Below are 13,150 nucleotides of genomic sequence, written 5' to 3'. Positions count from 1 at the left end.
CTACTTCCGATAAATGAGGGAAAAGAAAAATCCTATAGGGGTACCAAGATGACAACATGAACTCATCAGTGGGGATGATGGAAACACAAGTGCCTCCTTCTTAGTTTTCAAATTTGACATAATAGCTTTGAGTGTGCTGCTGCTTCATACTTTGTAGTTTGGTGCAGGCTACCTTTTTCTCATTAATTAAGAAAACTAAATCTTGCCTTGTATTAGTGATACCATGCTCCTTTTTTAACACACACACATATATATATATATATATATAGCCAATTATAGACTTAAGTTGTACAGTAATAGTGTTTGGGGCTGAAATTTATAAGTGCTAGGAATTTGTCTCATGATGGAGATTTAATTTCTCCTACTGCAAGTAACTGATTTGAAGTGTGTAGGTCATGTTAGTACTGTAGAGTCAGCCATTTTTAATAATTTTGTGATCAATCACAGGTCCGTGGATACCCCTCGCTGCTACTTTTCCGGGCTGGAGAAAGAATTGCAGAGCATGGTGGTGCTAGAGATCTTGAAACACTACAAATATTTGTCGCACGCCACGCCAGGGATGAGCTGTAACAAAAAGACTGTTCTGCCACTGTCACTCATGTATTTTTCAGGTGTTTGATTTTAAATAGTTACTGATTTCAAGCAGTAGATACTTTTGAAAAAATAAGTGTACTGAATTTTGGTATCTTCCAAGCATTTATTTTTTCTTTAAACTTTGTTTTAAGTATATTTTTTCTGTAACATTACAATAGCGGACATTGTAACAAAGGAAACTGATACTTGGGATCATTGGCCATATTTAAGTTAGTGCATTTTGTTTGTATAGACTTAGGGATAGATTTTATAAATCTATGCGTGCGCGTACTTTTGTTCGCGCACCAGGCGCAAACAAAAGTACGCTGGATTTTATAAGATACGCGCATAGCCATGCGTATCTTATGGAATCCGAGGTCGGCGCGAGCTGCCTGTTCCCTCAGAGGCCGCTCCAAAATCAGAGCGGCCTCGGAGGGAACTTTCCTTCCACCCCCCACACCTTCCTCTCTCTTCCCCTACCTAACCCCCCCTACCTTTATTCGAAAAGTTACGCCTGCCTCCGGGCAGTAGTAACGTACACGCGCCGGCTGTCTGCTGGCGCTGCAGGCCCCGACATAGGCCACGCCCCCGGACCGCCCACACGCCCCGGGACTTACGCGCATCCCGGGGCTTGCGCGCACCGCCGAGCCTAGGCAAAATAGGCTCGGCGCGCACAGGGGCGTTTTAAAAGGGTTATGCGCGTACCTTATGCGTGTAACCCTTTTAAAATCCGGCCCTTAATTCGCTAAAACAATCTGCGCATTCTTTGTTGCACCTATTTTTTAATGTGCATCCCAGGGTCAGAGCTTGGTTACTTCGACCTAAGCTCATCTTGACCATGTTACTTTTTGGAACGTTGCCTACCAGTACTGTAGCCCATGACTCAGCAGTTGTACTAATAAATGCTGCCTTTTAAATTAAGGCCTATAGAAGTGTATGGTTTTGTTTAATATAACTGTAGTCAGGAACTTTAGTACTGTAAGGATAAAAAAAAAACCACCTTGGAAGATACCAAACCACTGCCAACTGCTTATTTCTTATTAATATTTCTCTCCTTGTGGGAGGTTTTGCCATAATGAAAGTCATGGTACTTGAAATGTGCCTGAATATGATTAATGATGCCATGTTGAACTCTCTCTGAACTTTTTTTTGTTGGGGGTCATTTCTACAATACTACGGAAATCTAGCTCTGCATCCAAGGTTCTTACATTTTATGCAGAGTTCATAGTGAACAGTGTTTTCCCTTTTTGAAAATGATTATTATTTTTTTTCATGATTAGTTGACCTTTTGAGATTGGAAGAATAGATCACACTGGTTGGGAAAGGGGTTTGGGGTTCTGTGTCTTTGGAAACAAAACTGTATTCTCCTACAGCGGGGTTACTATTTCCAGATACTTCCCCTGGCAGGCAGCCTGGGTGCTTTATTTGCATCTTCTTTTGCATCTGATTAGTAATTGTGCTTTAAGGAAGATCTCAAAAATTGCCTATGTATCCTCGCCCAGTGCCTTTTGCTTCTCTGCTTAATGTGCCACATTGGTAGATCTGGAAATAATGATCTTTAGAGAAGGGTTTCAGTTTTAAGGAAAATATGGACCACCTTGTTTTAATATTTTGAGGGTAGAGCTTCTATTATTTTTTTTTCTTAGCCATTCATAAAGTTCAAACTTCTTGGTTTTGTTTGACTGTAAGATAATCTGCAGTAACAGAAGGTGGTGAGAGAGCGTATGAACTGGCAGATATAAATCGAGGTACATTTGTTCCTTCTCTTTCCAAATAGTATGGTATAATGGCCAGCGTGTGTAAAGCTTAATATGTGGCTGCTGGTTATAGTGAATAGGGCAGATGTGTACTCGATCAAGCCATATCCTGCCATAAAGGAAACAACTGAACAGGAAACCACTATTAGCCATGCTGATAGAATCTTTATGGATTTCACATGGTGTAGATGAATAGCTTTTTCTCATGAAGGAAATTAAGCACAACCCTTATGAGTGGCCTAATATTCACCGCTGTAGTTTCTTGTATTAAAATCAGAGAGGTATAATTGTTTACACTATGAAATTTTCTAAACTAAAAAAAAAAAAAGTTTAAAGAATCTCTGCAAATATTGAACAACAAAAATGAATGTACAATGAAAACTGCAATAAATAAGTTTGTATTTACAAAAATAAATGGGCTATTGAATAAGTCAGTTACAGACAACTGGTAAAAGCATTTAGCACACACACACAAGTCGAGGCCTTGCCTTTCTCTATTACTATGAGCATTGAAATGGATTTTTTTTTTTTTTTTTAAAACAAAGGGTGAAAGTTGGCTTCATTTTGTGTCTTTGGGGTCATTAAGAGTTTCACCTTTAGGGATTTTTCTGTTCTGGTAGAAAACCATTAGGTCATACTTCTCTATGCAAGACCAAGTTGGATCAAAAACCGAATATTGTGCTACTTTTGGTGCTTGCACCATAATTGAGCTGTTGATGGATAACTAATCCAAAATGATTTCCAGGAAAATTGTACCTAAATGCACCAGATTACCACATTTTTTTAGTTACATCAGTGTTCCTTCCAGGCCCAGGGAATTGCACACCTACCTTGCAGCCTTTTCTGATGAGGTGAATATAACTCTTCAAACAAAGCACAAGAACTGTTCCACGCTGTTAAGTCATTTCTGCAGAGGAGCCACTGCTTCACAGAGTCAGACACAAGGAACAAATACAAATCAAATGTATTTTATTTGGGCATTTTCCTGGAAAGTATTTGCAGGTTATTAAGATAGAGATTTTCCTCGTATTGTTGACAGTCCTAGGCCTATTATTTTATATTTGAGACGGCAGTACTAGCTAGATTTGTTCCCGTAAATCGCAGCCATACCCTCTGTTTCTAACACTCTGCCAAGGTACACGTTAACTGCTTGTGCTATAATTGTACTGTGCATACTGAATGCATGTGGCACATACTTGGCAGTGAATTTTGATAAGGATCAGCACATTACCAAAATCTAAATATGGATATCTGCAAAAGTGAATGAAGAATACAGACAGGAGGATCTTAATTGTAATTCCCAACTGAATTATCTGAAAGCGATTTGGTAGAAGGGCTGCTTTGAGAGGGGGGAGGTGGGTTCACTTTTTCTGATCTATATTTCTCTCTCAAATTCTGGGGCTGATGCAATCAAATGGGCAATCGTGCTGAGCGCTCAATTTCCTAACATGCACCCATCCACCTCTCCTGGGTGCCTGATATAATCGTAAAATGAGCTGCTCCAGTAAAAAGGACAAGCTAGGGATAAATTGTGCATCCCTAGTGCTGAAAACACATCAGGCGCCCAGGAGACGTAGAGGAAATGTTTCTGGAACTTCAGAACAGTCCCACCCCCCACCCCAACAACCAAACAGGCACAGGAAAACCAGGATTTCTGCATCTGTGTTTTCAGCATCAGTGTTTGCTTTAAAGACCTGGCTCGTATATGTTTTGGTACCATTAAAATTCTTCGGAGATGCTGTGCTGGGACACACAAGGCTTGGAGACAGAATTTCGTTCCCCCTGCACCCGTCCCCACGTTATGTCTTTCATCACTTCATTTAAAGTGCAGGAAACGTTATCCACATTGGGAATTGACAAGTTTTTCCCCCAGGTCCGGCCATGTCTCCTACCGTCAGATATCAAAGAGTAGATCATAGGAAAGCAGGGACTGGGAGAGGCCGTGCGGGGCAAGGCTGCTTATACGTTTGCAAAGTGCCCCGCACATCAAGGCCAGAGCCAGCAGCAGCCATCGGCACCTGTAGGGAGATATCCCATGTTTAACCACTGAAAGCCCCAAATATGAATTGTAATAGCCAAAGAGGGATGCAGACATGATTACTGACAGGCCAAATCACTGTCACAGCTAAAGAAAATAAACTTTGCCCAGATGAGAACTTTACACCAGAACTGAAGGATACTTATAAAGATCTGCCTGCATGTAAGCTCCTTTGTAAATAAAACCAAGGCAGAGGGACAAAGCAGCAACTTAAGCTCATAAGCTCATAATTCCCCAGTACCCTATTGGGCACTGGGGAATTTTCTGCATCAGGGATAATAGCTAATAGCCTCATCTACATGGAATTTACACTTGATGACTGCTATCGGCTAAGCAGTTGTTTGGGTGTGTATTTTGGACGTGCTCATCCCTTTATTGCATTGGGTGTTAGTCTAGTGCCTCCAAAACATGTTCAAGTTTGTGGTAATGGTAATGCCTATTAATGCCAGCAGTTTGCATTTTAGAACATAATGTGAACATGTCCTTTTAAACTTGAGATCTTGGTGGAGCCTATTAAAAGCAAATATCTAGTGTAATTTTGGGCAAATAGTATTGATTTACATGCAGAGAAGTAGCTTGTGTGTATTCATTTTCTTCCCTATGCGTTTCTGGTTATAATAGTAACTGGCTGCTATGTCAGTCTTGCTGGAATAAAGCAGGTAATAAAAGATGCCTTTGGCATGGTTTAGGTAGTTTGACTCCTACCTGTTCTCCACATCTTTGAAGCAATATTTTAAAGACTTGGGGATAAATTTTAAAAGCAGTGATCACGCTAAAAGGCCCATATACTCGAGTATGTGGGCTGCGCATAAGCAAATTGGATTTTATAGCCACTAATTACGCCAGTATATAAGTGTGCATGAGCCAAAAAAATGGGGCAGAAAAGGGGTAGTGCATGGGCATGGAAGGGCCAACAGTTGCATGCGTAAATCTGTATTTTAAAACCAGAGGTCACGGTGCACAGCAGCTTGTTGGCCATGTATATTTACTACTGCAGATATCATGGTTTAGGTTGTGTATATTTACTACTGCAGATATCATGGTTTATGCTTAACACAATGGGGTGAGGGGTCCAGTTCAACTGGGGGGTACAGGCTGAAGAACCAGAGGGTCTGGATGACCTCAAGATTGACTGGGCAACCTGGTGAACTACTTAGTAAAACTGGGAATGTACTTTGCACGAGCATGTTTTAAAATCCGCCTACCTGTGCACATTAAAGCTGACAAAGTCCTAAGGAAGATACGTGAAATACATTTGTTCAAGTAATGGCTTAAAATTAGAAGCATACTTAATGTGCAGTAGACATATTTTAAATCATACGTATGCAACTACACAGAAGATTTAAAATTCCAGTGTATGTCCACTCGTGCCCATATACACGTGTTTTAAACTTACTGTCTTAATGTGAAAAGATGAAAATATTGCAGTTGTCATATCTATCTGCTTTTGGCTCTTGGCTCTTATGCAGCATGCACTAGTCAAAGTAACCATTATGTTTTCAAATATGCATAGGTTTTCCATTGATAAGCAGGCTGTTGGCCATTACATGTGGTGATGTCATCCAATAGCACCATTTAGACTTCTCTCGCCAAGCTTGTAGAGCTTTGAGCTCTGCTGAGTATGTGCAGGAGTTCCCACACAGGTGTTGCCTCATGAGCCTCCTCAGTCATTTTTTGTCCGAGCTGAAGCACAGACATATCTCTCCTCAAATTTTTCTTTAGAATATTGTTTTTTCACAGAAAGTCTTTTTCTGTCTTGCCTTGCTCCTTCTGTAGCCTCACAAAAGCACTAAAAGACACAGAATTTTACTTCAGAAACATGTCTGGCCAGAAGAAGAAAATCTACCATGGGGAGAGGGATTCAAAAGTGATGAAATGGGAATTCTTGTTTGGTTAAGGCAAGAATGTGCACAGGAGAGACACTTGACATTTACTGCATATTCATAACTGGGCTTGATTGAGCCTGTTTTTTACTTCACTCATTCTCACAGATGGCAGTGTTGATGCTTTGTAAACCAGATGCCAATAGCTGCTCAAAATGGACACTATTTTCTTCCCCCATGAAACTACAGTGCAGTATTCCTGTGACATATGTATGGGTCCTAATGTGTGGTACTCTTTCATCATGGTAAACCAACAGTTGGAAACTCAAAGTAAAGAACACTAGGGTAAGGTTCAGATTTTGAATTTACATATTTAATTTTTTTTGTCATCTTTGGGATTCTTTAATATTATATTACAGTAATAAATACTTAAGAGGTGAAACAAACACAGATGGAGAATGTGAAGCTTACTGGTCAGCCTTGCTGCAGGTTGTGGCTATGTTAAAGACAAAAATTCTCTTAAGATCCTGTGATAACCAAAGTTTACACACACCTATGAATCAAACTGCAGTCAGCCGCTCACTACACACATTCACTTCAGTGTTGAGGGCTAGAAATAGTGTTTTAAAGAAAGCTAAACATGTAAGTAAACCTGTTGCTGAGTTAAATTGACCACATTCTTAAATTAGTTTGTGTACAAATTTCTCATTCTTGTTTATGGACAGCCCACACGTAAGCCAGTGTGGTTAATTACATTCCAGTCAGAATTTACAAATTCCTTCTGTAACAGAAGATGTTAGATTTCTTTCTTTGACCAGCACCTAGATGAATTTAAATACATTTTTTTTTATATTAATCAGGAATATTTGGGGGGAAAGTAAGAATTAGCACATTATTCTTTTAGATTAAAGGCATCTTGGCTTCTAGGAGGCAGGATTTAAAACATAGCACAAAGTATATGAAGATCATTTATTTTCCACAAAAGTCTCTGGGTGAAATCTAAATTATTTTCAACGTTCTTCCCAGTTCTTACAAAGAATCATCCACATGATGTTGGAGTGTGGCTGGAGAATATTAGCCAGTTGGCACAGATTGTTACTAATAACAAGGTCCTAGATTTCAATTTTCCTATAGTTCATTAATACATGTACAAAAACCACAAACAGCTTGATCCAAGCTACCCAAAAATAAACTCTTAAAACCTTATTTTGGCAGACTTCTCCCTTTTGTAAGCCTTAAAGATAGATCACATTATCTTAAAGTAAAGATCACCGTCCCCTCTAGTTGTGAAATTGAATTTCCCAAAAAGAAAGTAAACCCAGTTATTTCTCACATTACTGAGTGGGCAAGCACAGTTGAAGGCCCTTGGCTAAGTCTTAAGGCACAAACAGAAATTTCTCCAAAACATCTGGTGTTTTAAAAGTTGACCAACTCTCAGCAGCACTTAAGTTGCTCTTCTTCAAAGACGTTCTAAAAACTGGATAGAGTTGCATAGCGGATATCTTCTTGGAGAATATATTATTTATTATTTAAACTTTATTTATATTTTGTCAATGGCATCCACAAGCTCTCACCACCATGTTTCTGTATTTTTTCAAAATGACATTAGAATTGTCATCAAAGTAAAGTACGGAGATAGCATTTAGCTTGGTAGGTGCACAGCAAGGTTTTGGGACATAGTCTGGATTCATAAGATGGACCTGTGGTGAACAAAAGGACAAATATAGCATTTATTATGGCTGAGTTTTTATTTAATTTGACTTTTCCAATAAAGAATGCAAAGTAGTAGGAAACAGAATAAAATCTGATTTCATACTGTACTCACCAAGGTCTGGACAATTGCATGATTTGTGGCATTCATATGTGCATTGAGTGGGAAAGAACATTCACCGTCACAGTAATTTGCAGCATATCCTTTTGGTGCAATTATCCAATCCTTTTGTAAAAAATGAAAACAATTTAATTTCAGATTTTAATTGCCAAAGCTACAACATACCAATTGTAAGTCTGCTCAAGCAGATAACATTTTAAATAGCAGAAACTAAATATCTCACAATAAGACCTTTGCTGACAGAGTAAATCTTTCCATAATCTTCTAGATAGAGAGAGATCTCATTAAAACGTGCAAAATCCCTTGTCCAATTTACTACAATGTATGAAGCAATTACGTGATGCATGTTTCAATGCCACCATAACCCTACATCAGTGGGTGAAGTATTTCCAACCAGAATGTAGACCAAGTTAACTCCTCTCATTCAGCCCCCACACAAATATTTGGCATAGAGTCCTAGAAACCAATGGAGGAGTTGATTACACATTTATATTATGTATACATTTTGGGGAACAATTTTAAAAGCTTAGTTGTGACTTTAATGTATGTAAAATCTGAATATGGGAGTTAAGGATAGACCATATGCAAAGCAGTCTATCCCATGGATTATCTGTATCTACAGAGTATGTGACCAATGGCTTTTCCCTTCTGCAGTCTCCTGAAATGTGAGCTTCAGAATGACGTGCTCATGGCCATTTCTGTTTCAGTTCAGTTCTTTAGATTAGGATATCTTGATTGGAAAATTTGAGGGAAGATAGTTAAAGTGTACCCTGTTTCCTGCCAATAAATGCCTTGTCACAATATAGCTATTTGTGAGAAGATAGATTTATAAAGATAGAAGGGATGGTGTAGACTGGTGTGGGAATTAACAGAACAATTTGATGGTAAGAGAAAATTTCAATTCTGCTCTTCCCACCCCAGTACGTACCACACACTTACAAAAGCAGTAGCTTCCATCTCGTCCTGCTACACCAGTCCAGCCCTAAAAGTAGGTTATTTCTCCCTACCAGCAGATGGAGGCAGACCAACCTGTTTGCTTGTGTGACATTACAGCCTCTGCTTAGGAGGTTGTGCTAGGAGCAGGAATCCAGTATTTTCTACCTCCAGCAGCTGGTGGGTCTGGGTTGGTGCAGCAGCCCAATGTTGGAGCTTGATCGGACCCCAGAGCCAGGCCACTGGCTTAGGCCAGCAGTTAGGGAGGGCGTGCCCCAATAGGCAAATTAAGTGGTCTCCTAAAGTGCCAGCAATTAGGGGATGGCAAAGAACAACCATGTGGGGCAGCAAACTGAGCCCATTCCACTCACAGCCAAGAGGAGTAGAGAATCAGCAGGCTGCGAGTGGCACCTGTGTGTGTGTGTGTGTGTGTGAACGTGAATAAGTGAGTGAATGACAGGAATTGTGTGTGTATGAGAGAGCAATGGGGTTACTGAGAGAGTGGGGGGAGCTTGTGTAAGGGTGCATGTGTGAATGAGACAAGGAACATCTATTAGAAGCTTGGGAGTTCGGATTGACTCAAACCTGTAGTTCCACTCTCATATCAAAACTGTTATACAATCTGGGCTTTTTAAATTAAGAGTGCTGTGTGGTTTGAAACATCTAGATCAATCTGACTTCTGGTTAATTGTTCAGGCATGTATTCTGCCACTTTTAGATTATTGCAGCTGCTTCAGAACTCAGCCGCCCAAGTGATCTCTGGTAAGACTTGTATAGAGCACATCACGCCAATAAGACAGAAATAATCATGCTGGATAGAAAGAACAACCCTACAAACTTACCACCTCTCAACATAATGAATCAAAAGACTGCAATCTCACCTGTCACCCATGCCCGCAACCTAGAAGTCATAATCGACAAGGAACTATCCTTTAAGAACCACATCTCCGTGAAAATCAAAGACGGATATCACATACTCCTAACCCTACGACATCTAAAACCTTTCCTTTTCCCCCAATGACTTCAGAACAGTCCTCTAACTACTCATCTTCTCCAACCTTGGATTACTGCAACTCCCTGCTATTCAACTTACCTCTCACCACCAGCCGACCTCTCTAAATCCTTCAAAATACAGCCGCCAGAATACTCACAGGAACAAAAAAATACGATCACATTACTCCAACTCTCATCTCACTACACTGGCTCCCAATAATATTCAGGATAGACTACAAAATACTATCCATAATACACAAAATAATATATGAAGAACAAACAAACTGGCTAAGTGCATCCATAAAACTACACTCACCAAACCGAAATCTCCGGTCAGCTAACAAAGGTCTATTAAAAATTTCACCTACATGCCACATACAACTTACATCAACTCGGAAGAGAGCCATTTCCCTAGGAAGCCCTGAACTCTGGAACACCCTCCCCACCGAACTGAGAACACAGCAAAACTTAAAAACCTTCAAAAAAGAAATAAAAACTTGGATGTTCACTAAAGCATACCAAAACACCCAATGACTCTGCTACATATAAACATGAAGAACCAATCCAAGGAACGTAACTAATCGGTACAGTTTATCAAATGAACTATGCTTATGACTACGATAACAATGTTAACAAGCACGTGAATTTCTGTACACTCTGTTAAACCGATACTTTGTAAACCGTTGTGATGGCAAAACCGGACGGTATATAAAACTAAATAAATAAACCTAAGTGGTGTAAGAGAGGGGGCCTGTCTGAGAGAATGATGTCAGGACCAGAACCGGGGTCTGGACTGGGGAGTGGGGTGGGCGCAAGGCAGAAGATTTGCCTAGGATGCTTAATACCCTTGCACTGGCCCTGCCAACAATGCCAGCACATTCGTGACTCCCAGCCCCTTTTAGGGGTGCTTGGTTGAGCTTTGCAGTGGAGCAGTGTGTTGGCATTTAAAAAAAAAAAAAAAAAAAGCCAGATAAGTGCTCTGTTTTGGTATTCTGTCTTAACCACATCCTCTGGAATTTATTGCCAGAGGATGTAGCTAAGGCAGTCAGAGTAGTTGGTTTTAAAAAACATTTGGATAAATTCCTGGAGGAGAAGTCCATAAACTATTAGTCAAGTTGACTTAGGGAATAGCCACTGCTCATTACTGGCATCAGTAACATGGGATCTATTTAAGGTTTGGATACTTGCCAGGTACTTGTAACCTGGATTGGCCACTGTTGGAAACAGGATGCTGGGCTTGATGGACCCTCGTCAGTAAGTCAAGTTATGTTTTTATTTCTTATAAGGTTTCCTCCTGCTCTGTTCTTCCTCTCCCCTCTCCCCCTGGCAGTTGGACTAAAAACAAAAGAAAAAAATGAGATCCCCACTCACTGCCAGCAGGATGTGAGGTTGCAGGATTAAGGAGCTGTCTGGTGCTTTGTGGTCGGCTCTTGGCTGTTAGGGGAAGAGGACAGCAGGGGGGGGTTCACCTTGTGGTGGCTCGTGGCAAGTAGGGGAAGAGATGGACAGGCCCGTCCACAGTGACCAGCATTATAATGCTTGTGGGATATGCCATGTCGGAAAAAGGCCTGGTGTGTCTGGCGTGCACCTTCTCATAAGAACATAAGAAATTGCCATGCTGGGACAGACCAAGAGTCAAGCCCAGCATCCTGTTTCCAACTGAGGCCAAAACCAGGCCACAAGAACCTGGCAATTACCCAAACACTAAGAAGAACCCATGCTACTGATGCAATTAATAGCAGTGGCTATTCCCTAAGTATAATTGATTAATAGCCATTAATGGACTTCTCCTCCAAGAACTTATCCAAACCTTTTTTGAAACCAGCTACACTAACTGCACTAACTACCTTCTCTGGCAACAAATTCCAGAGCTTTATTGTGCGTTGAGTGAAAAAGAATTTTCTCCGATTAGTCTTAAATGTGTTACTTGCTAACTTCATGGAATGCCCCCTAGTCCTTCTATTATTCGAAAGTGTAAATAACCGAGTCACATCTACTCGTTCAAGACCTCTCATGATCTTAAAGACCTCTATCATATCCTCCCTCAGCCGTCTCTTCTCCAAGCTGAACAGCCCTAACCTCTTCAGCCTTTCCTCATAGGGGAGCTGTTCCACCCCCTTTATCATTTTGGTTGCCCTTCTCTGTACCTTCTCCATCGCAACTATATCTTTTTTGAGATGCGGCGACCAGAATTGTACACAGTATTCAAGGTGCGGTCTCACCATGGAGCAATACAGAGGCATTATGACATTTTCCGTTCTATTAACCATTCCCTTCCTAATAATTCCTAACATTCTATTTGCTTTTTTGACTGCTGCAGCACACTGAGCCGACGATTTTAAAGTATTATCCACTATGATGCCTAGATCTTTCTCCTGGGTGGTAGCTCCTAACATGGAACCTAACATCGTGTAACTACAGCAAGGGTTATTTTTCCCTATGTGCATCACCTTGCACTTGTCCACATTAAATTTCATCTGCCATTTGGATGCCCAATCTTCCAGTCTTGCAAGGTCCTCCTGTAATGTATCACAGTCTGCCTGTGATTTAACTATTCTGAATAATTTTGTATCGTCCGCAAATTTGATAACCTCACTCGTCGTATTTCTTTCCAGATCATTTATAAATGTATTGAAAAGCACCGGTCCCAATACAGATCCCTGAGGTACTCCACTGTTTACCCTTTTCCACTGAGAATATTGACCATTTAATCCTACTCTCTGTTTCCTGTCTTTTAAGCAGTTTGTAATCCATTGCTCTATGGCAGGCTTAGTGCCCACTTCACCACCCACCTCTTATTTTGTCATGCTGTCCTCTGATGGGTCTGACATGCAGTTTGCCACATGGCCTGCAGACAGGTGCACTCAGTCTCTGGAGCAATGCTGAGAGTGGGAGAGAAACCAGAAGGCCTTTCGGTTTTGGTACCGACTATTCCTCTAGTGGGGCTTTTGCAGGGGGACACATCTTGTGTCGGCCCCAGGGGGGGCCTTTTCTTGGACTACAAAAGTCTTAGCTTGGTTCCTTCCCCCAGTCCCCATTAAGAGGGTGCGGCCGGCAATCGAGGTGGAAGGACCCTACGGGTCGGAGGAGCCTGGATGCTCTGCGTTCCAAGAGGAGGGGGAGATTCCCCTGGCTCGGAATATGATTCAACCATCCAGCCACCAGGAAGAGATTGGATTTTTGATTGATCATATAATTCCGT

The 13,150-nt window shown here is 40.9% G+C and overlaps 2 protein-coding genes across 3 annotated transcripts in view; one reads left to right on the top strand and one right to left on the bottom strand.

Moving 5' to 3' along the window:
* The window catches only part of TXNDC5 (thioredoxin domain containing 5), an 80,031-nt gene extending 79,078 nt beyond the window's left edge, over positions 1-953 (top strand). For both annotated transcript variants that reach the window (XM_029590629.1, XM_029590628.1), the window contains exon 10: positions 448-953. In XM_029590629.1, the coding sequence (XP_029446489.1) occupies positions 448-570 (123 nt within the window). In that variant the 3' untranslated portion in view covers positions 571-953. The remainder of the gene's footprint in view (positions 1-447) is intronic.
* A 6,094-nt stretch (positions 954-7,047) lies between these two features.
* The window catches only part of BMP6 (bone morphogenetic protein 6), a 384,691-nt gene continuing 378,588 nt past the window's right edge, over positions 7,048-13,150 (bottom strand). Inside the window, 2 exon segments of the mRNA XM_029590627.1 lie at positions 7,048-7,891; positions 8,017-8,127. Coding sequence (XP_029446487.1) covers positions 7,742-7,891; positions 8,017-8,127 — 261 coding nt within the window. The 3' untranslated portion in view covers positions 7,048-7,741.

This window comes from Rhinatrema bivittatum, chromosome 2, assembly GCF_901001135.1.
Source record: "Rhinatrema bivittatum chromosome 2, aRhiBiv1.1, whole genome shotgun sequence".
NCBI classification, from domain to species: Eukaryota; Metazoa; Chordata; class Amphibia; order Gymnophiona; family Rhinatrematidae; genus Rhinatrema; species Rhinatrema bivittatum.
Note: the sequence above shows the minus strand (reverse complement) of the source record. Positions and strands in the feature narration are given on the sequence as shown.